This window comes from Lissotriton helveticus, chromosome 8, assembly GCF_964261635.1.
Source record: "Lissotriton helveticus chromosome 8, aLisHel1.1, whole genome shotgun sequence".
Taxonomy (NCBI): domain Eukaryota; kingdom Metazoa; phylum Chordata; class Amphibia; order Caudata; family Salamandridae; genus Lissotriton; species Lissotriton helveticus.
Genome location: NC_136069.1, coordinates 1376541237 through 1376564599, shown reverse-complemented (window position 1 = coordinate 1376564599; position 23363 = coordinate 1376541237). Strand labels below are relative to the sequence as shown.

Below are 23363 nucleotides of genomic sequence, written 5' to 3'. Positions count from 1 at the left end.
GTGCATTTTGAGAAATTAACGTTCAGAAACAAGATATATATCTGTAACAGCGCTCCGCTTCGCGGAGATAAAATTATATGTGTATTACCTAGCTGTTGCTAACACCAGTTAGCGACGGCTAGTAGAAGATAGCGACCATCTTGGGCCCCACTTTGCATGTGAGTGATATTTATCACTAATGACATGCAAAGTGGGCATGCCAAGATGTTAGCGACTGGAAACAGTCGCTAACATCGCTATCTCCTATTATCAACTTTTGGAAATATTCGAGATAAGGGCGAATATCTCCAAAAGCTACCACCTGCCCTGAGCAGTTCTTAGCCATGTTATCCAATGGGAGGTGGATAACATGGCTAAGAGCATTAGCTCGGTAATGCATGAATATCGCTGAGTTTTCAGCGATATTAATGCATTGCGGTCGTTTATCGTATTTCCGATAAACCTTGATAATAGCAAGGTTTATCTGCGATAATTTCTGACGGTAAAAAAATCGTTGCTAAGCATCGTTAGGGATAAATATCGCTTAACTTTGGTAATATGCCCCAACGTCTGTTAACGTTCGATTCGAAGGAAATCAGGAAGTGTTGAAAAACATTGTCTGCGCCATCTTGTCTTTTTTCAAATGCCACACTTTTGTCGTGCACGGCAGCCATTTTAGATGCCTTGACCAGACCCACTCTGTGCACGCTGTCGATCCTTAGCATGGCTCCCCACCCTCGCAAGCATCTCCCCCAGGCAGTGGTCACCCCCGCTCTCTGTCTTATGCATGGGTAATAAACCTCCCCCATCTGCGCTGCTGTTCCCTGAGAATCACACCCTGTGCCCGCCCGACACCTCCCTTTCGCCCTATTCACTACCGCACCCTCTGACACTCCTTTTCCTCTGTGTCCGATTGTCCAGGCTGGTCCTAGGGTATCAGCTAGCCCTGCAGATGTAGTTTATGGCCACAGCTGTAAAGAATCACCCCTCTTCAAAGGAGTTATAGTAGATCAAGGCCCACACTCGATGAGATCCGTCACAGCAGAAGCGTTGCTATTATCTGAAAACCATCCTGTATTGTGATTGGGGAGGGGACCGAGCCTGAAGCGGAAGATTCCAGGGATGACTGTTTGTACATCAAAGTTTTTACAATTATGTGTCACATTAAAAATATATAGCACTCCGACAAAGTAGTAAGATTATAAAACTTTAATAATTTATAAATATATACAAGAAAACAAAAATAGTAATAACATATAAACATTTTTAGGGAAAAACAACGAAGTAGCGGTCGGCTGTGCGAATAGTCCCAACGCAGCACAACGTCCAGATTTCCGGCGTGGGGCGTCGCGGGGGGTGGGTCATCAGTAGCAAACTGTTGTGCGAATAGTTCCAAGGCAGCAGAACGCGCCGAAATCTAGATGACACGAAAGTGATGTCTAGTAAGTTGCCACCCAGCAAATAACGGCATGGGGCGTCGCGGGGGGTGGGTCATCAGTAGCAAACTGTTGCGCGAATAGTTCCAAGGCAGCAGAACGATGGCACCAAGGTGATGTCCAGTAAGTTGCCGCACTGGTTTTGGTATCCTACAATGCTGCTCCGAATAACGGCGTGGAGCGCCCCGGGGGAGGCGGCGTGAACGGGCCTCTCCAGGTGGAGTGTCATCTGTTGTAGTGGGGCGCCCCTTTACCGTTTCAGTTGCCATTCCGTCCGTTTTTGGTCCACTGTGTCAAAAGCCGCAATTCAGCTGAGTTGCGCCCACTCTTGCGGTGCAGCGATAGGCGGCTGTCACAGGACTCTCAAAATGGCGGCAGGCTGTTTCCTTTTTGGGCCTGGTCCACTGAAATGGCCCTGGGACACCTTGGAAATCGGACGCTTGTCTGCTAGGTCTTGGACCCCATTCTCGAAAGCGTCCCCTCCGCCTTGAGAATTCATCAAAAGTTTTGGGGGCTCCGACTCCTGCAGGCTTCTGGTGGGGAGCGGCTGCCATGATTGCTCGCGGAATGACCACGACTGAGCTACGAGATGGTGGTGCTTTCATGCTGACGCCAGCTTCAGTCTGAAACATCCAGAAACAAGGTGGGGCTTTCATCGTTTGGGGAAAAAAAAAGTTTTCATCCTATGAAAAGTGTTGTTTTTAGGTCACATGATCATGCCTTCCATCATTAGGAAACCAAAAGTAAAATGAACCAATGAAAAGTTTTATAAACAAGTCACATGACCTGTTATGCGGCATAGGGTGTAAAATGCGGAGAAAATACGTTGGCACGTGAGGCGGCGTCAGTAGCGGACCGATGTGCGAATAGGCCGAAGGCAACACAACGCGCCAAGATCCGGATGGCACCGAGGTGGTGTCCAGCAAGTTGCAGCACTGGTGTGGCCATCCTACAATGCTGAAAGTCGGCGTGGGGCGCCCCGTTGGCCTGTGAGTTTGCGTCAGTAGCGGACCGATGTGCGAATAGGCCGAAGGCAGCACAACGCGCCAAGATCCGGATGGCACCGAGGTGGTGTCTAGTAAGTTGCCGCACTGGTGTGGCTATCCAACAATGCTGAAAGTCGGCGTGGGGCGCCCCGTTGGCCTGTGAGTTTGCGTCAGTAGCGGACCGATGTGCGAATAGGCCGAAGGCAGCACAACGCGCCAAGATCCGGATGGCACCGAGGTGGTGTCTAGTAAGTTGCCGCACTGGTGTGGCCATCCTACAATGCTGAAAGTCAGCGTGGGGCGCCCCGTTGGCCTGTGAGTTTGCGTCAGTAGCGGACCGATGTGCGAATAGGCCGAAGGCAGCACAACGCGCCAAGATCCGGATGGCACCGAGGTGGTGTCTAGTAAGTTGCCGCACTGGTGTGGCCATCCTACAATGCTGAAAGTCGGCGTGGGGCGCCCCGTTGGCCTGTGAGATGGCGTCAGTAGCGGACCGATGTGCGAATGGGGCCAAAGGCAGCGCAACAATATTTTCTGATTTGAAGACACCACAAGGCGCTGAGATGCCAAGATCCGGATGGCACCGAGGTGGTGTCTAGCAAGTTGTGGCACTGGTGTGGCCATCGTACAATGGTAAAAGTCGGCGTGGGGCGCCCTGTTGGCCTGTGAGATGGTGTCAGTAGCGGACTGATGTGTGAATGGGGCCAAAGGCAGCGCAACAATATTTTCTACTATATTTTCGGAGTAGAAGACACCACAAGGCGCTGAGATGCCAAGATCCGGATGGCACCGAGGTGATGTCTAAGTTGCGGACCGATGTGCGAATGGGGCCAAAGGTAGCGTAACAAGATTTTCTGTATGGAAGATACCACTAGGCGTTGAGATGCCAAGATTCGGATGGCACCGAGGTGATGTCTAGCAAGTTGTGCCACTGGTGTGGCCATCGTACAATGGTAAAAGTCGGCGTGGGGCGCCCTATTGGCCTGTGAGATGGTGTCAGTAGCGGACTGATGTGCGAATGGGGCCAAAGGCAGCGCAACAATATTTTCTGACTGACACCACAAGGCGCTGAGATGCCAAGATCCGGATGGCATCGAGGTGATGTCTAAGTTGCGGACTGATGTGCGAATGGGGCCAAAGGCAGCGTAACAATATTTTCTGTATGGAAGATACCACTAGGCGTTGAGATGCCAAGATTCGGATGGCACCGAGGTGATGTCTAGCAAGTTGGTGTGGTCATCCTACAATGCTGAAACTCGGCGTGGGTCACCCCATTAGCCTGTGAGATGGCGTCAGTAGCGGACCGATGTGCGAATAGGCCGAAGGCAGCACAACGCGCCAAGATCCGGATGTCACCGTGGTGGTTTCATAGTGGAGAGGCACTTCATCTGCAGTGGGGCGCCGAGATCCGGATGGCACCGAGGTGATGTCTAGCAAGTTGCTGTACTTGTGTGGTCATCCTACAATGCTGAAACTCGGCGTGGGTCGCCCCATTAGCCTGTGAGATGGCTGTTCTTTGGATTTGGGCCTGGTCCACTAAAATGGCCCTGGGACACCTTAGAACTCGGACGCTCGATTTTTTTTTCCTTTCCTGTACATGCAAAAAAAGGTAAATGCCCGGTATGTTACACGCTTCATCTGCCACGATGAACTCTCCAGAGGAACCGAAAAAAAATATAGTTGTGGTAACTATACCATGCATCGTCATATGGAGAGGTGGCACCAATTAATTATAGTGCTGCATAAAAGAGAGATTTGGAGGAGAACCCCTGACCTGCTAGTACATTCATCAAAGAAGTGGCACTGAGAGCTTCAGAGGCAAGGGAAACGGTCCCAAATATTTAGAAGAACTTTGGAAAGATTAAAATGACATGTTTAGATTGTGGTAAATTAATTTCATGTGGGCAGATGAGTGTTACTCTAATAAATACAGCATATGAACATCATCATAGTCGATGGTTGGTAGAGACATTTTGACTATATCCTGGACCTGCCCGTCCTCGCCCAAAATGGCGCCGGAATAAATGGGACTCGTAACTCCTTGTTGTGTACTGGTTGCAGAACCTTGAAATCACGAGATACGTATGCAGTTTTGAAGCACATGGCGGGCGGGGACGAGAATTGATTGAATATTTTGACATCCCTATTGATATTAAGTTCTGATGTGTTTTGATTACTGTACTGTTGAAAATTCGAATTAACGTCACCCATGGTACTTGCCCGCAAATGTATATCTAGATAATTTTATTGTAACTGGCCCTGTCGTATTTTAATTATAAAATGTACGTCCACCGATTCCGTAACTGTTAGACACCTTAGTTTTTGCAACCTAATGGCCCGCCCGTTACGTTCCTCTACAGTGTAAATGTCTATTCATCATATACGATTACAGTTTGCTCCGTGGCAGGCCCACGTGGTTATAGGCTCGTATTTGTATAATGAAATTTTCACAATAAAGGTTTTTAAAAGAAAACATGGTAGTAGTGTATACATTGGTAAAGTTTTTAATAATAGTCACTGTTTTAGAATCATTAAAAGGCAAGTGAAATAAAGCAGACCAATTACATGAAGGGTAAAAGGTATAATACGAAGGAACGCAGTAAAGATAAATGGTCAAGGGCTGTTGTGTTTTCTATTCCTGCAACATAAAGTGATCGATAAGAATCTCATATTCAGGCGTATCGGCGACTAAGACAGCAGGTCGACCCTCTTTTGCTCAACGGCTCCGTCATGGGACGAAGAAACGCTCTTTTTCTCGAAAAAAGAATATATTTTACTTGCAGGACAGTTGTAAAATTTCCGGGAAAGTACATTAGCCTGGAACATTATAACATATATTTAAGAGAAAATAATGTTCGGAAGTAATTAAAAGCGTAATTTTTAGGTGATATGACCAAGGCTTTCATCATTAGAATAAGAAAAGTAAAATGAACCAATGAAAAGTTTTATTAACAAGTCACATGACTTGTTATGCTTACGTTACGCGCTGCGCGCCCCGGATGACTTCCGGATGCGCTAACGCGGCGCGTCAAATGACGCATTACGCGACAACGCAGGTCCAGAATATAGTCAAAATGTCTCCACCAACCAGCGGTCGAAACACAACCCCTTTCAGCAGGCTAAATAGTTCTGTTAAATGACAACAGAAGGGACAGGCAACAAGAACCATCAGTCAAAGAGGGGAGGGCTAGTTCTTCTCTACCGGGTTACATTGGGGCGCTACCGGAACTGATCGAATTGGTAGTCTACAGTATTTCTGGATGTTTCAGACCGAAGCTGGGGTTAGCATGAGAGCAGCACCATTTCGTAGCTCCGTTGTGGCCATTCCGCAACCAATCATGGCAGCCGCTCTTTATCGTTATTTTGGGCGGGGTGGGTGGCGGAGCCGAGCTGTTTTGCAGCCATCATTGTGTGGAGTTCAGTTCATCTCACTAGTTTTGTATTTGTCATGAGGGGTTGTTCCTAATGTTTCTATTTTAGCGAGGTCAAAAAGAGATCCCATTAGTGGCCTACTGATTTTGCTCGATTCCTTTTCTTTTTTTTTTACACGATTTTTCGTTATCTGCAAAGACTAAACAGAGTATTGCGACTCTGTGTTTGTTTGTAAATAGAGAATGAACCAAAGAGAACTAATTCTAAAACAGTAAATACTTGGATAACAATCAATCAAATGGAGAGAGAAGCAGGCACGACGGATTACAACGGGGGCAAAGGCCTGCGTTAACTACCTTTCACTATCTGCAAAGAGAGAGTACTCCTAATAGAAATGAGGGGGGGGGGGCACCATTCAAAGCAGATCAGTGTGCATAAACACGAAAATGTTTTCACTTACCACGTACTTGACATTCGACAGCTTATGATATTTGCTATTAAAAAACCATTGAAATTCACTGAAAAAACCATAGGTTATAGACCATATATAGTTAGGAATTAGCATTTACAAAACCTTGAAAATTCACTGAAAAAACCATAGGTTATAGACCATATATAGTTAGGAATTAGCATTTAAAAAAACTTATTTTACTCACACAAAACCATTGAAATTCCATATATAGTTAGTTGCACTAACTATATATCGCGCACCCGCAATCCACTGCTGATCATGTCACATATTACATCATTCATGACATGGTCAGTGACATCACTGATGACATCACTGATGACATCTCAAATGACATCACTGATGACATCACTGATGACATCTCATTTGACATCAATGACCACATCACTGATGATATCATTCATGTGACAATACAATGCATCTCCTCACATTTTAATATAACCTCTGTTTCACCCAGTGTTAAATACAGAGTATAATTTTTGAAACCATTGACACACCAATACTAGTTACTACATACGTACTCACTGATTCCTACGTCTACACACACATTCACTCATTCACCCATACAATCATTCATACATACAATCACTCATCTTTACAACACTATCATATGCACTCATACACCTATACAGACACTCACACTCTGCCACTCATCCATGGAGTTACTCACACACCTAGTCAGTCCTGTAAAGAATCAATCACACTTCCATTTTCTTGTCTATACAGTTAAACATAGAGCACCTTACATTTTCAAACATATAGTAACACATACTTACTTTCTTATACAATCATTGATACAAGTACACATTGATCTGCACAGAGTCACACACCTCCCAGCCAGCCACACACACACTCAGTCTCCCATACAAATACTTGGACAATCAATCAATAACCCATATAGTTAATCATATAGCTACTGATCAACACATGCAGTAGTTTACAGAACAACAGACATAATGATGCACAAATTAAGACAGTTTAGTCACTAACCCATGCACTCAGTGAGACACATTTAATCACTCACTCATACATTCAGTCATGCACCTACTAAATCCTTCGTCCAGACAGTTATACATCTACTCATTCTTCAATATCTAAAACATATTTAAACTTTACAGAAACACACAGTCACTGGATGATGTCATCAGTGATGTCATCAGTGATGTCATTTGAGATGTCATCAGTGATGCCATCAGTGATGTCACTGACCATGTCATGAATGATGTAATATGTGACATGATCAGCAGTGGATTGCGGGTGCGCGATATATAGTTAGTGCAACTAACTATATATGGAATTTCAATGGTTTTGTGTGAGTAAAATAAGGTTTTTTAAATGCTAATTCCTAACTATATATGGTCTATAACCTATGGTTTTTTCAGTGAATTTTCAAGGTTTTGTAAATGCTAATTCCTAACTATATATGGTCTATAACCTATGGTTTTTTCAGTGAATATATATATATATATATATATATATATATATATATATATATATATATATATATATATATATATATATATATATATATATATATTCACTGAGCAGACCTAGAGGATCAGAGTGTGTCTACCCTCCCCCTTTTCACGTTTGAAGCACACATTTCACACGCTTCTTCAGCCTCCCTTGTACCGAGGCATAAAATGGCTGCCAACAGCTTCTAGTTTCGAATGTTGACAACCACTTGACAGCCAATTAGCCTTCAGCATGTGATCGGGAGGGTGCGCTTATGGTGCAATGACGATCCACGCAGATGAGCTTCAATTACTTCTCTTTTATCAATGGACAGAGGTGTCATTCCCTTTCTTTTGCTGGGGCCGGCCCATTAACATATGCTTATTGAGCGAGGGCAGGGAGACTGACCAATAGCGGCCTCACCTGAATACAGGTGTGTTTCAGCAGTGCAAGCTAATCCTTGCATTTTTCTTAACCCCCTTTATTTTTTATAAACCTTCGCCGAAGCAGTGTTTTGCAAAGGCAATATGCAAATGTGGGCCAATTTTTTTTATCGTGCTCGGGCAGATTGTTACTCACAATCCAACCCTGTCTGAACTCCATCAGTGTATGTACCCACTAGGAGTTGCCTTCACTTTGCGCATGCATGTTTGTGGTAGCGCATGCGTATTAATGTTACGCATGCGCACAATACGTCCCACCGTCTGACTATGTACCCCTAACGTATTTCATTTTATTTGCGCATGCTCAATGACAAGATGCCAAATAATAGCTCTCCCACCCAGTGACATCATTCTCAACCAATCATCCTTCTGCAAAGCAGTTATAACCTGCCAACCTTCTTGAACTTTTCCTATTCCGCAGTCACAGCCATTGATAGTGTTTGTATCCACTTCTTCATAGGTGAGCATTTTTTTTAAAGAGTAATTACATTAAATCTGAACGATCTTTAAATACCGCGTAAATGCACATTTGTCTTCGATTTGACAATGTTTCTTAAGCACGCTTTCCTGCTTTTTTATATTGTTAAAGTTGACTTCGTAACTTATGTTTCTGGGCAAATCACTTAATCCTGCCATGTTTCTTTAATTTGCCAAGCGCCACCTGGCCGTTCCTGGAGCAGTGTGCTACGTGCTGTTCAACTTAATGCGATGTTGTTTTTCTCGTGTAAGTAGTGCGTCACGTGCCCCATGCATTGCACAAGTAATGTTTTCGGCAACAGTATATTTTAGCACGATTTCCAGCTCTTATACGTCCAATATCTTGCCTTGGTAGGCGATGTTTCTGGGCAAATCACTTAATTCTGCCGCCTTTAATTTTTGAATGTAGAGCGCCACGTGCTGCTTCCTCGCCATGCATTGCACATTTAATCGATTGGTCAATGTTGTATTTTAGCACGCTCTCCAAGTTTTTTAATAATGTCAAACTTGATTTGTCCCCTGTTTTATCTCATTATACAGATATCTCAACTATGGGACGTACTGGTCACCACAAGCTGCTTATTCCTGCCAATGCTCTATACCAGTTGGTGTTCAACCACTCGACATACCAGATCCACTGACCTTAAAGTATAAAGGCTTTACTTTTCAGGTTAGGTCGGGTCTGTCCAAAGCTACACTAGACAAACAGTGGGAATTGGGGAGGAGACTAGATGCTTTTCGGCAGCTAGGTGCCACCGCCCAACTTAAGTTCCCAGCAGTACTAAAGATCATGCACAACAACAAAATGTACAACGTTAGGTCGGTACAAGAAGCAGATAAATTATTGTTGGCCTTGGGTGGCAAAGGAGGGTCGTCGCGCTAACTGAGGTCTAATATAATTGGATATAAATCCTCTAATATGACCCCTCCTCTCCAACTGGCGGGCTCTTTTTGGTTGCCAGTTTTTGGCTTACGTTTTTAGGAAAAGATTGAAAAAGATTGAAAAATGATTGAAATATGAGGGTATCTAGAAAAGTGTTTAGCAAAAAAAAAATTCTTATAGCAGATAAAATTTGAGAAGGGAAAGGAAAAAAAAAAGATTGGGCAACAGGGGTTGGGTATGAACAAAAAAAATTATTGTGTTTTTCATTAATTTAACATAAGTTTTCTAGTAACTACAGGAAATACATAAAATAGAGGCTGTAAGAATTCAAGCTTTGGCCATTATAAGAGGGTAATATCTTGAACCTTGTACACTCTGTGGGCGCCTGGAGTGAGGGAGACTATCTTCTGGACACTGTCCGGATTGATAGGGCAAGGGTTTCCCAGGGAGGGTGGTGGGGGTTGCAGTGGGCACGGGGTTAGGGGGTGGGTGTTGTTGGGGGAAAAAGTAAAAAAGTTCCTCATGTTTCTCCTGGTTACTTTTGTTTTTTTGTTAATTGGTAATGGACTGGTCTTTGGCATGATCTTACTGTTTCTGGTGAGGAGCCCTTCAGAGTTGGCATGGGTACAGTGTGTAGTGGGCGAATTGCAACCTAGTCATGAATAGTTGGCAATTTCTCTCCTGGAATATCAATGGCCTCCGCACGAGTCCCTGAAGGGATAGGATTTTACAATATCTGCAGGATGCTAGGCACAGGTCATTGCTCTCCAGGAGAGACATCTGACAGAGCCAGAACTCCATGCTCTTCTAAAAAAAAAACATGGGTTGACTTTTATGTTTCCACAACGCAATCCACTCACAATATTGGAGTTGTGATTCTGTTTAAAAAATCGTTGAAAGCCCGGTTAATATCCAAGTCAATAGATCCTTGTGGCAGATGGGTTATCTCTACTGTCTTATTGCAGGGGGTCAATTTACTTTCGTAGGATACTACAGCCCCAATTTGGATGACCCCTCTGTCTTAGAGTCCCTCTTTTTACATTTGCTTTCTTTTCCGGAGCCTGTTATTTTTGCTGGGCATTTTAATCTAGTCCTTGACCCCCTGTTAGATAAGTCTCCAAGCAGTCGAGCCTTGTACCACTCGAAGTCACGAATCCTCTTATTGAACAATATGAAATTATATGGCTATGTAGATATATGGAGAATAAGGTCGGGAAAGCAAATGGGAATTTCATTCCGTAACTATAAGTACCAGTCCAGGATTGACTATTTTTCAATTAGTTGGTCTCTGGAAAATACAGTAAAGAGCATTACGTACCTCCCCCTACATTTATCTGATCATTGTGCGGTCTTGATGACACTGGCTTTTACGGGTTCACTTAGAGCTGATCGTAGAAGTTGGTCCTTTGATCGTTCCCTGCTTCTGATGCCGAATGAGATTTCCTTTTTGTTAAAAGAAAGTGAGGGTTTCATGAATGTGAACATTGGCTCTACTAATTTCGTAATAATCTGGGATTCTTTTAAAGCCTTTCTTAGGGGCCAAATAACCAGCAGGGCTTCTTATAGGAGTAGGGTCTACAAAAGGGAGGTATCCTCTAGCGAGGTCGAAATAGCCAGACTTCAAAGTGAAATTGATTTGCATTCGGCAGCCTCCCCTTTGTTCTTACAAGATTTAAACTATAAACTGGTTCGTGCTAAGGGCGAATTATAATCAGTGCTGAGCGCCCGTCTTTTAAAAAAGGTGGGAAGTAAGCAAAATCGCCCATTTTCAATATGGCGAAGGGGCAGGGAATCTTTTTTAATGGAAAGCCAAGACCGATCGGGTGCGTAATAACATTGGTTTAATTAAGATGGACGACGTGTCTTATTCTTCAGATGAGGCTATTAGGGCAGTTTTCTGATCATTCTTTGAAGAAATTTACACTGAGGATAAGACTATTGACCAGGAGTCAGTTGAATGGCTAAATGATATCTCCTTACCTTCACTGACCCCACAACAATCGACCTTACTAGACCGACGGATCACTCAGGATGAAGTAAAAATAGCTATTTAGAGTATCAGGTCCGGGAAGGCGGCTGGCCTCCCTGCTGAGATCTATAGGGTTCTTGAACAGGTGGTTACTCCTTTTCTAACTACATTATTTAATTAAATTTTACAGGAAGGGATGGCACCACCAAAATCCTGGGACTACGCCTCAATAACTTTAATCTTAAAACCAGGCAAATTACCTACGTCATGCGGGTCGTATCGACCAATTTCGGTCTTAAATGCTGACTATAAGCTATTTCCTTCTATCTTGGCTAATAGATTGGGTCTGTGGCAGGGGATATTTTACATCAAAACCAGAGAGGCTTTGTTAAAGGCCGACAACTTTTTGAGTTGACATATGACCTTATAGGCGCCATTGATATTGCCTCTCAGGCCGGTTTACCACTAGTTGTTCTCACCCTCGACGCTACCAAGGCCTTCGACAGGTGAATTGGTCATACCTGTCGGGGGTCTTGGATAAATTTAACATTGGAGAGGGTGTTCACCGAGCAGTGAGACTGCTCTATCAGAACCCTACGGCCTCTCTGTTGGTCAATGGTACACTGACGGACCCCTTTAACATCTCGCGTGGAACGCGGCAGGGCTGCCCTCTTTCCCCCCTTTTGTTTGACCTGTATATCGAGCCCTTCGCGCAGCGGTTGAGGGACGACATTAACATCCAATCTTTTAGTTACAGGGGGTGGAATAAGAGAGTGGCCCTGTACGCCGACGATATCCTCATCTTTTCTTCAGACCTTAGCTCTGCCCCGCCGGTTGTTATTAAGTTGGATCAGGATTTTGGCGATATCTCTGGATATGAGGTTAATGCCTCTAAAACAGAGATTATGATTTGGAACCACAAGCACTTACCAGTTGGGGTTCAACCAAGCTTACAAATGCGATATTTGGGGTCGGATATTGTTCAAGACATCAATAAAATGGTCGACGTTAATTTCTCTCGTATTGCTAAGGAGTGTCGAAAACGAATGAAGTCTTGGGCTTTGCTGCCATTATCAGTCATAGGAAGGGTAAACTTCATTAAGATGACGGTCTTGCCAAAGATCACTTTTTTGTTGAACACCATTCCTCTTTATTTTGAACCTTCATTGTTTGTTAAACTACAGAGTGATATCAACTCTTTTATCTGGGCCCAGTGCGCCGCGAGAATAAGTTGAAAAAAGTTAAGACGACGTAGAGAAAAGGGGGGGTTGGCAGCTCCAGACCTTCAATTATACGCCTGGGCATTCCAGCTTAGTCATTCTCGAATGTTATTAAAAGTACCCACTAGTTGTGGGATTGGGGGCATGTTTAGTGCCATGCTCAACGGGGAAGGTTTTGCACAGGAAGGGTTCATTTTTGAGTTTGGAAATCCCAAATTTAAAAATAAAATTAAACTGAAGGTCTTGCAGGGCCTGGCTAGAACTTGGGGTAAGGTCAATACTATCACTAAGACGGGTTACTTTTCAAGCAGAGCGCCCTTATGGGATTCACCTGGCAGTCCGGGCTGGCTCATGGATAGTCTCGCCTTGCCCTTGAGGAAGGCCGGTTTGGCAGTTTGGGGAGATTTGTTCCTTGATGAAGATTTGTTCCTTGATGAAGCTCTAATTCCCTGCGAATCGTTGAGTGCTACAGGTGGCCCTAATCTTTCTAGATTCAAATACATTCAAATAGCTAGCTGGGCACGTACACAGGTCACCCACAGGTTTAAATGTCAACTAGGTGGCGTTACATGGGTGGAATCCCAACTGGTTGACAAAACTCCAGCAAAGAAGGAGGCATCATTTTGTATCATTTGATTCTGGAGGAGATGGATGGCGATTTCCAACTGCCCGGAACTCTATGGGTGACATCTTTTCCTGATTTGGAGGTGGGAAGTCCAAGGACTTCCTCTTTTAAACTGTTATGGGATATTGTCAAACCAGCATGGCTCCGAAGAAACCATCTTTTTGTATTGCATAGGGCCTATTATTCGCCCCAAAGCTCTCTAAATTCGACAGACCGTCCAGTTTCCTGTGCAAGATGTGGGGCAATTGTAGCACCTGATTTACACATGTTTTATGAATGTCCACTTTTAACGCCTTTCTGGCACTCCATTATATGTCTTACAGCTAGCCTGGGTTGCCCGGTTACGTTAAACCCCGCCTTAATAATTTTTGGAGTCACGGAAGGGGTCGTTGGTCTCCCAAAAAGCCTGCTTTTTTATGCAATCCGTCTGGCAAGGAGGGACATTTGTATTAAATGGAAAGACTCTGCTCCTCCCTCCTTTTTCAATTGGCAGGCTTCTATATTACAGGTCTCGAGACTCGACCTACTAAGATCTGGCAATCTTAACAAAAGAGCATTTTGGCATCTTGTAAAATGGGCATAGTTCATGACCAATTACGGGTTCCCCCCCCCCCCGTTTGTTCCAATGATTACGCTGCTTTTGGTCATCCCCTTCATCTCTGCTGGCAGAACCCATACCGGTCAGACTGCGCCCAGAGGAGACCTAAAAGATCAGGGTGTGTCTACTCTCCCCCTTTTCACATTTTAAACACACATTTCACACGCTTCTTGAGCCTCCCTTGTACCGACACATAAAATGGCTGCCAACAGTTTCTAGTTTCGAATGTTGACAACCACTTGACAGCCAATTAGCCTTCAGCGTGTGATCGGAAGGGTGCGCTTATGGTACGATGACAATAAGCGGAGTATACATATTCAATTTTTTTATGGGAAGTGGGCCACGTGCCCCCCCCTCCCATGCCCAATTCCTTGCACCGGGGTGCCCAGCCCCAGGGCATGGCTAATTATATATTATTATTTTATGGAGGAGGGCTGCAAAGCCCCCCCCCTCCTGAAGCCACTTCAATACCACGGAGAAATCCGAACTCTATGTATGTACCCCGTAGGAGTTGCCTTCACTTTGAGCATGCAGGTTTGTGGTAGCGCATGCGTGTTAATGTTACGCATGCGCACAATACGTCCCACCGTCTAGCTATGTACCCCTAACGTATTTTATTTGCGCATGCTCAATTACAACATGCCCAATCACAGCTCTCACACCCAGTGACATCATGCTCAACCAAATATCCTTCTGCAAAGCATTTATAAGCTGCCAACCTTCTTGAACTTTTCCTATTCCGCAGTCCCAGCCATTGAGAGTGTTCGTATCCACTTCTTCGTAGGTGAGAACTTTTTTTAAGAGTAATTAAATTAATTAATCTGAACAATCTTTAAATACCGCATAAATGCAAATTTATGTTTGATTTGACAATGTTGTTTTTAAGCACGCTTACCTGCTTTTTTATATCATTAAAGTTGACTTCTTGTAGAATTGAAGATGAACACTTCAATGTAGGTTGAAATAAGTTTATTCCATAAGCGAGCAGGTACACAACCTGACATGTAGACAGTTAGCATCAACTGAATCAAAGCAGCACATATATGTCATAAGTGGAACACAGTACACAAAGTTCCATAGAATGTGGAATGTGCAAAGTTAAAGGTGTATTACATATTCACAACATAACACTTCGTAACTTTTGTTTTTGGGCAAATCATTTAATCCTGATGTGTTTTTTTTAATTTACCAAGCGCCACGTGGCCGCTCTCGCAGCAGTGTGCCACGGGCTGTTCAAGTTAATGGGATGTAGTTTTTCTCATGTAAGTAGTGCGTCACGTGCCCCATGCATTGATAAAGTAATGTTTTTGGCAAAAGTGTATTTTAGCACGGTTTCCAGCTCTTACAACTCAAATATGTTGCCTTGGTAGGCGATGTTTCTGTGCAAATCACTTAATTCCGCCGCATATAATTTTTTAAGTAGTGCGTCACGTACTGCTTCCTCCCCATGCACTGCACATGTAATTGATTGGTCAATGTTGTATTTTAGCACGCTCTCCATGTTTTTTAATAACCTTAAACTTCATTTGCCCCCTGTTCGATCTCATTATACAGATATCTCAACCATGACACTGGTCGCCACAAGCTGTCCTGCCCATACACTATACCACGTGGTGGTGAACAACTCGACACCAGATCCACTGACTGCTCTCCATATGTTATCAGCCGAAAATTGCAATGGACCTAATGGAGTTAACAGGTTTGTCTTCAACATTTCATGATTGAAAACAATTCTGAGATAAGCATTTGTGTATTTCAAGTGTTTGCAAACGGATAACTGTGTTATTGTCATATTTTACTAGAATTCATAGGCATTCTCTAATGAACCAAACGTAAAAAAAGCTTGTCCTCCCGATTTTATTGCACAAATATGTGATTTAAAATGGAACAATGTATGAGTTATAATTTTGCTTGCTTCTATAAATATTTTTATAAAATATAATTCTGCATTGTGATAGTCTTATAGACGTTTCTTTCTGAAACCCATTTCTCATTTAAATGCTCGTTACACGTTTTCAGCCTGTACTTCAGATACAAAGTAAAAATGTTTTTAATTTTTTTTTTTTTTTGAAAACTTGTCTTTTAATTTTCCTTGCTATTTATTTCTGAATTTCTAGATCATGGAAGTCCATAAACGGTTCTATCAGATCAAGCCCACGAGTTTGTGAATGAAGTGAGTGACCAATCTCTGCCTAACATTTGTAAAATGCAATACTATTTCCTATTTTGCTCTCCAAATATAACCTCTGATGATAACTTTTCATCCCCAATCCTATTAAGAACTATTCTTTTTAGGAACATTAAAATTAAGCTTGGACATATGTACAACATATACATTTGCAACTCTTTTTTCAGTTACCACAATGTTACATAAGTCAGCAGCAAGTTACCAACATTGAAGAAAGAATATCATACTGTTCCAGTTGATTTCATCGATGTCTCAAATATGGCATGAACTAATTGTATGAAGCCAGAGATATTCCCAAATTTTTAACGGACAACTTTAAGGTAAATACTCACAATACGACTACTCGACTAAGTTAAAAAGTAACGGATATAAGTACTTGAGGGGTTTTCGGTGGCAGATAATCTCCAATACACACTTTTACGGATGGGTCTGATACAGGGTAGATCTCTGTATAACTAAAGAATGATTAGGTATTAGGATGGCATACAGAGCTCCCAACATTCTTACTTTTTTTCTTTAAAGGGTTCCAAATTGGGGACGAATATTAGGCTGTGCAGTAGAGGTTGACGGTGTTGCTCCACTGGTACTTGGGCCTCCTCGTGAAGCAGGAGGAGCCTCGCTCAATCTCCTTAACTCTTCCCTTGCAAAGTAGACCGGATTCTTAGTCTTCAACTGCTTCTGTATACTTGCAGTTCCACACCAGTACACTTTATTGGGGTCTCCTCCTGAAAGCAGTCTTGCATATGCGGCAAGTAGCTTTTCTTGCATTCACCTTTTTTAAGACTTGTGAATTTCAAAACATTCAATAAATACGGTGTCACTATGCATTGTGTCAAATGCTTTATTAAAAATATGCAGGAAATGTTCCCTTTAATTGTCGTTAAGGTCTTTACAAGAGAATTTGAAAGGAGAAAGTAGGAGATGAATAACAGAGGTAGGACGTTATATCTCAAACTGCAAAAATTGACAAAAAGGGTGGACCAAAGCCTGCATGTACAATGCCAGTGGAAGCGTTTCAGGCACACTGCAAAGATTTAAAAAAATATAAATATCGTCAAGTGTTACTTTGACTTGTAATGTTTGACCTCATTTAGTCACATTAATCTAATTTTAAACACATCATTTTCTTTTTTGTTTTGCAGATTAGCTACAATACTTCTTTTGGACTCCATATTATATGTTGTTTATTATATTGTTTTGTTAGTTATAGTTATTTATTGTATTGTTCTCTTTTAGTTATAGGTCCAGTTATTGTTACGATAAAAGTTAATTAAAAAAGTACATATGTCTGTTTTTTTCTGGGGGTAGCAGTCATCAATAAAAATGATATTTAGAATTTGAAGTAGAATTCTGAGGCTAACTCATTAGCAACATAGTGTGGTGAACTTTTAACCTCTGTGCTCACGTAAGTGTTCCATGAACTGTTACTATGGTAACAGGCAGAAATCCGTTTGGGGTAGGGTTAAAAGTTACTGGCTGTACAAAAACCGTGATCTTTACCCAAGGTCTTCTATATCACAGAAAGGAAAGCAAAGTAAAACAAAACACTGTGTACCAGATTTACAACCCCCTTGCACCACTTTCGTGTCCAACCCCCCCCACAACATTACAATCTGCGTTTCAATATGCATGGCATCTATTAAAGAGATAGTGTACATTTTACAGATGAAGGAAACAGTCTTCCTCGTGAACTTTAGACTCTGCATCGGTACTTACTTGTAAGTACTAAAATCTCTCAATAAACACAAGGGCTCTTTGTAGAGCCACCCACCATTTATACACATAAGCTTGATATATATCTCAAAAATACATGCTTCTTTATTTTCAGCGACCAAATGCGCGGATTCTACGTGCATCTCCCTATGTCACCCCCTGAGCATCCTAGGGGGTCAGGGTGTGTCTAACCTGCCCCTGTTCACGTTTTGCCAACATATTTCACAACCTTCTTCACCCTCACTTCTACCAAGGGACAAAAGGACTGCCTACAGTTCCTGGTTTCGAATGTTTACAACCGCTTGACAGCCAATTAGAATTCATCGCGTGATCAGGGCGGTGCGCTTATCCTACGAGGCCAATCCTCGCACAATCCGTGGATCCTCCGCGCCCATAGATATATAAATGACTAACTGCAATTTTCAAAGAAACTACTGAACAGATTGACACCAGATATGCCAAAGGCACAAGTCGGAACGGAGGACTACCTCTCTGCCAAATTTGGGGTAATTCCGCTCAGCACTCCTTCTCCCCTTGTTGGGGAAAGATCCAATAATCTTACTCTGGAGTCTCAGTGAACCCTCTCAAAGAGTCCACAGTGCTAAGGGAGCCACTCACAGTTGAGGCATGGTATGGCACCCCTTACCAAAGCACTCTCTCACCCCTTGTTGGGGAATGATCCAGTAGGTAGGCCTTGGAGTCTACGAGACCCCTCAGAGAGAGTCAACTGCATAAAGGGAGCCTCACGCAGTGGCGATGTGGGAATGATACCACTTTCCCTGGGATCACAGCTTACCGGACCTTGGACGAGGTTGTTACCCGTTTGTGTCCCCTTCACCCTCCCCACCTTCATGCGCTCTCACCCTCCCCTACCGCTTGCCCTCTTTCATTCTTTGTCTACTTCCCCTGCTCCTATCCCCTCCCCCCTTAATCTCTCCCCTTGCCTGCTTTGCCGCCTAGCCCCTGTCCCTTGTGCCCTTTAACTAAGCACTTCTTCTCCCCTTGTTGGGGAAAGATCCCATTACTTATACTCTGGCGTCTCAGTGATCCCTCTGTCAGAGTTCACAGCGCCAAGGGAGCCACTCACAGTTGAGGTATGGTATGGAGCCCCTTGCCAAAGCACTCTCTCTCCCCTTTTTGGGAAAGGATCCAGTAGGTAGGCCTTGGAGTCTCAGGGACCCCTTTGAGAGAGTCCACTGCATATAGGGAGCCTCTTGCAACAGAGTTGGGGGAATTACTCCACTTCCCCTGGGATCACAGCTAACTGTACTTTGGACGCAGCTATTACTCGTCTACCGGTTTGTGCCCCCGTCACCCTACCCCTCTTCGTTCATGCTGTGTCTCTCACCCTCCCCCCTCCTTTTTCTCCCCTTCGTTCGCGGTCTACTTCCCCATAATTTCTCCCCTTGCCTGCTCTTTCCCGTACGCATATTGTCCTTATTGCTTGTCTCGACCTAACATCTAACTATGTAGCTATGCTCTAATAACTGTGTAACCTTTGTACCGATGTAACCTGCAACTATGGTCTGATACTCATGTAAAGCGCTCTGATACCTCCGGGTCTAGCTAGCTCTATATAAAACCTTTCAAATAAAATAAAATAAAGAAAATAAAAAGTATGTATGGTTTAACGCATGCTTTATAGTTGCATCGTTTATTTATTCATTTATTGTCTAGATTGCCTAACTTTGGCTAATAAGGAGTGGCACACACAGGGCTGGTCCCTGTGTGGTCCTGACGAAGAGCTTTGGTGAAGTCTATGTCTATGTATACTAAGGATTCCTAACCCATTATAGCTAGGTCTACTTGTATCCCATCCCGTTTTTAGACATACCAAACTAGGAGCAACAATAAAATATTTCGCCCACTGGCAAGGTATTTTTAACTCACTTTAGCCCACTCCACTACACTTTTGCACTACACATAGTTTTCCACAAAAGTGCTCCTACGTAAATATCGCAAGTCGCAGCACGCCTCCGCTCCTAGAGAGCTGAGATGGCCCCTATGATTAAGCATTTTTTCCTGTTTGGGGTTTCCGGATCTCATTGATTGGAGGAAACCCTATCCTTGTCCAGTGGCTAGGTCCTTTAGCCGACACCTCGGGTTTTAGGTTCAGTACTTTCACTTACACCTACCTCTGTTATATTCTACTGAAAAATACAAATTTGTTTTCAATTAACTTTATGCACTGTTTTGACAAATATGCTCTAAACCTTCCAAAAACTATGAAAAAAAGACATCCCCAGTTGGTTCTTTATGGCAGGTTCAGTGCTAAATTTGAGCCTGTGGTATGTGGTGCTCAGTGCCAGCACTTATGTGTCAAAACCAGCACTTATGTAAGTGTGCCATATAGTGGTGCTGTTTGTCGAACTGAGAAATTAGCACAATAATAGTCATTCTTATTATAATATTCTGTAACAATGGCTAATACCTGCTGTCCAGGGCATTCTTTTAGCGTTGGGGGCTTATAAATGCTGAACTGTCACACATGTTGTGGTGTTGGTGCTGTCGATGGCAGCGCTGTCATGGGCAATGCATGGTGCAAGCTGCAGGGAAGCTGCCTGACAAGGGTCCAGGCACATTTTTCTTTTTTTTACACATTAAGCACTGTCACACGTTTCATTTAGATCGATAAACTGGTGATAGGATAGAGGCAATACAATGGGCCAGGGGTCAATATAATGAAATGTCTAATAATTAACTGAATGATAATTCCATTCAGTAGGTTTTGAGAAATTAGCAAGTCGAAAAGTGTTTTTTGTAGGCCTCAAATTCAAACCTTGTAAGATAGAGATATTGGCATCTTTAAACTGGGACTGGTCCATGAAACCAGTTTCACAGTCCATCTGCAGACCCAACTTAAAAAAATAAAATAATGAAATTCAATTGTATGGAGTTTTTTTCACGTTGTTCATTTTACACAACCCCAAAGTTGGGTTTGTGAACTTTAAGTTCTCGGATTGGATGTAGCAACTTGAATAAAAATACAGCAGCTAACATTACGGGACATGGGGACTTGGTCCTTCCTGCACCCTGGAAAAAGAAAATGGAAAGAAAGGCTGATTTTTATGCTGGGGTCATGGACCCCACGGATAGGGTTGAGGTCCCTAGTCCAGCTCCTAGGTCTACATACAAATATAAAGGTCCAGCGCCACCCCTGCAAGTACCCATGAACCAACATTGGACTTGCAGCAGGGGACCTGGCCCCAAGACCCGTTGCCAGGTCCACAGACCTCAAAAAAATTTAAAAGATTCAAATTAAATTAAGACAATCAGTTACTTGATTGCACCCCTACTGCCATGGGGGTTGCCCATATAGTTGGGTGTAGGGTCTGACGAAAGTCCCGAACCTACGGCCAATGTGTATGACTAAAGGTCATGTTCAACAGTAGTTGGATGAATGTTATAGATTGAGCACAAGGAACTATTGCATGTAATGTATAATCAAAACCTCCCACAAATAAAGGTTAAAGTAAAGTTAAGGTTAGATTTGCATATACCACCATAATGTACATTAAAAAAATCTAGAAATTTACAACAAAAAAATGCAGTTGTTTGCAAAAGACCTCTGAAATTCAAATGTTATGATTACACCTGTAATCAATAACTTACACTTCAACCATGCAACCCACAACTCGCACATGAAGTTGAAGTTATGTTTACACCATCACAACACCTACACCAATAAGTTACAATACCTAAATGCCTAACTTTATTAACATATATTCATACCCTTAAATAATGCTTCATCAATAGTATCGTTCATAGTAAGGGTAAAGTGATAAGTAACCTTATCTGTAAGACTTTTTTTTACAACATTTTCAACTGCAACTCTCACATCAAGGTTCAAGGGTGAGGTCATGGTTTGCATGGCTGTTGTGCAAAGTTATGTATTTTCCATTAGTGTTGATTTACAATTATAACTGTCCTTTAACTGCGTTTTGTAAATTAATTTTCATGGTCTGTTCAAACATACACAAAGGTACTTAGCACAACCTAATCATAACTTTAATTTAACCTTGTTTTTTCAGTATATTATATTAATTGATATATTTATATATAATGCCATTGTTACAGCTCAAACGTAAACATGCATCCACCGACATGTCATGCACAGTTAATTTAATCACGGTCTATAAATTTCGACCACAATTGTCTTTGTCTTGATGTTTCCTTTCGAACCATCGAAAGAGTATAACATATATGTGTAAAGGGAGGCTGGCTCCAGAGAACATGCACCAACTCTGCAAGAGGCTGAACAGTGACATTAACCAGCAACAAGAAATGTGGTTAAAAAAAGCATAGACAGAAGCAAGGCAATGCCTCCATAACCAGCTATTAAGATATGTTCGTGCATGAATGCTCTTGAGGCTATGTATTGTTTATGAAATTTATTCATGAGGTAAATACAAAATGAAATTGGAGGTGAATGAAAATAAAAAAAAATAAAAAATAAAAAGACGTTCCTTACTTCATTTCAGACCCTCAAAATATCCCGTTATTTGAAAAACAATCTAGTTACATTTCCCTCTTGTTAACTTGGGGTCAATAAGTGAAATAAGATAAAAGTTTAGCAATATGTTATTTGGATTATTGTAAAGAAAACTGTACATACCAACAGTGAATTGGGACGATTATTGTACGGAAGCGGCTGCGTAAAGAATTCAGTGTTGTGGTCCAGTCTTTTATGTCCTCCATATTGTTCTGCATCAGTATCCAGCACAATCAGATACTTGGAAATTATCTGTTAAGGAACTAATCAATTGTCATATACGTACAGTAACTGTATAGTATGTCAGACCTACAATTCTTCAAAACATTTATTTAGAGCCATATGTATCAACACATTTCCCCATACACACAGAATGGGCAAAACCCTTTGATACATCTGTCCCTTAATCTTTAAAATAGTCAAAATGTCATAGCTATCACAGTTAAATACAAATATGCATCATTAACTTCAAAAAGCAGCACCAAATAAGTCAATAATTGCAATAAATACAATTAGCAATATACTAGCGATTGTTGCATAAGCCGTACTGCACTAGTAGGCGTAAAGACGGATGGTATATTATCAACTCTGCATGATGAAGGGGTCCGAATCCCAGGAGATACCATGGACACCTGAAGGATGTCACAAGAGTGTCTTGGGGCGGGGGGAGGGGCACAAGGCCCCTATATGCCCAAAGACCCATTTACACCAGGAAATCATATGGGGTGATCAGTAGTCATGATGAGGAAAAACTCTTTTCCTCTTCTGAAATACTCTACCCGGATGGGAGCTTACTCTAGTCCATTGTCTGTTAGGCAACTATCTTCGAGCACAGTAAAGCGCTGTACACCTAAACAGACGGCACCTGCTTCCTAAGGGAACAAAAGTGTAAAAAGCATGCAATGAGCACTGAGTGTGCATATGGAGGAGCACTGCACAGTTTGCAGCACTGGCTCCTTCTTCACTCTGATTATGTTGATAATGATTAGGATCTGGAAAAAGTATGACTAGTTGAAAACCGATCTCTCTAACGCAGTGGTTCTTAACCGTTCTAGCTC

The 23363-nt window shown here is 42.6% G+C and overlaps 1 protein-coding gene across 1 annotated transcript in view; it reads right to left on the bottom strand.

Annotated features, from left to right (window-relative positions):
• The window catches only part of GBE1 (1,4-alpha-glucan branching enzyme 1), a 686238-nt gene that overhangs the window by 14038 nt on the left and 648837 nt on the right, over window positions 1-23363 (bottom strand). The window contains exon 15 of the mRNA XM_078658343.1: window positions 22429-22548. Within this exon, the coding sequence (XP_078514469.1) occupies window positions 22429-22548 (120 nt within the window). The remainder of the gene's footprint in view (window positions 1-22428; window positions 22549-23363) is intronic.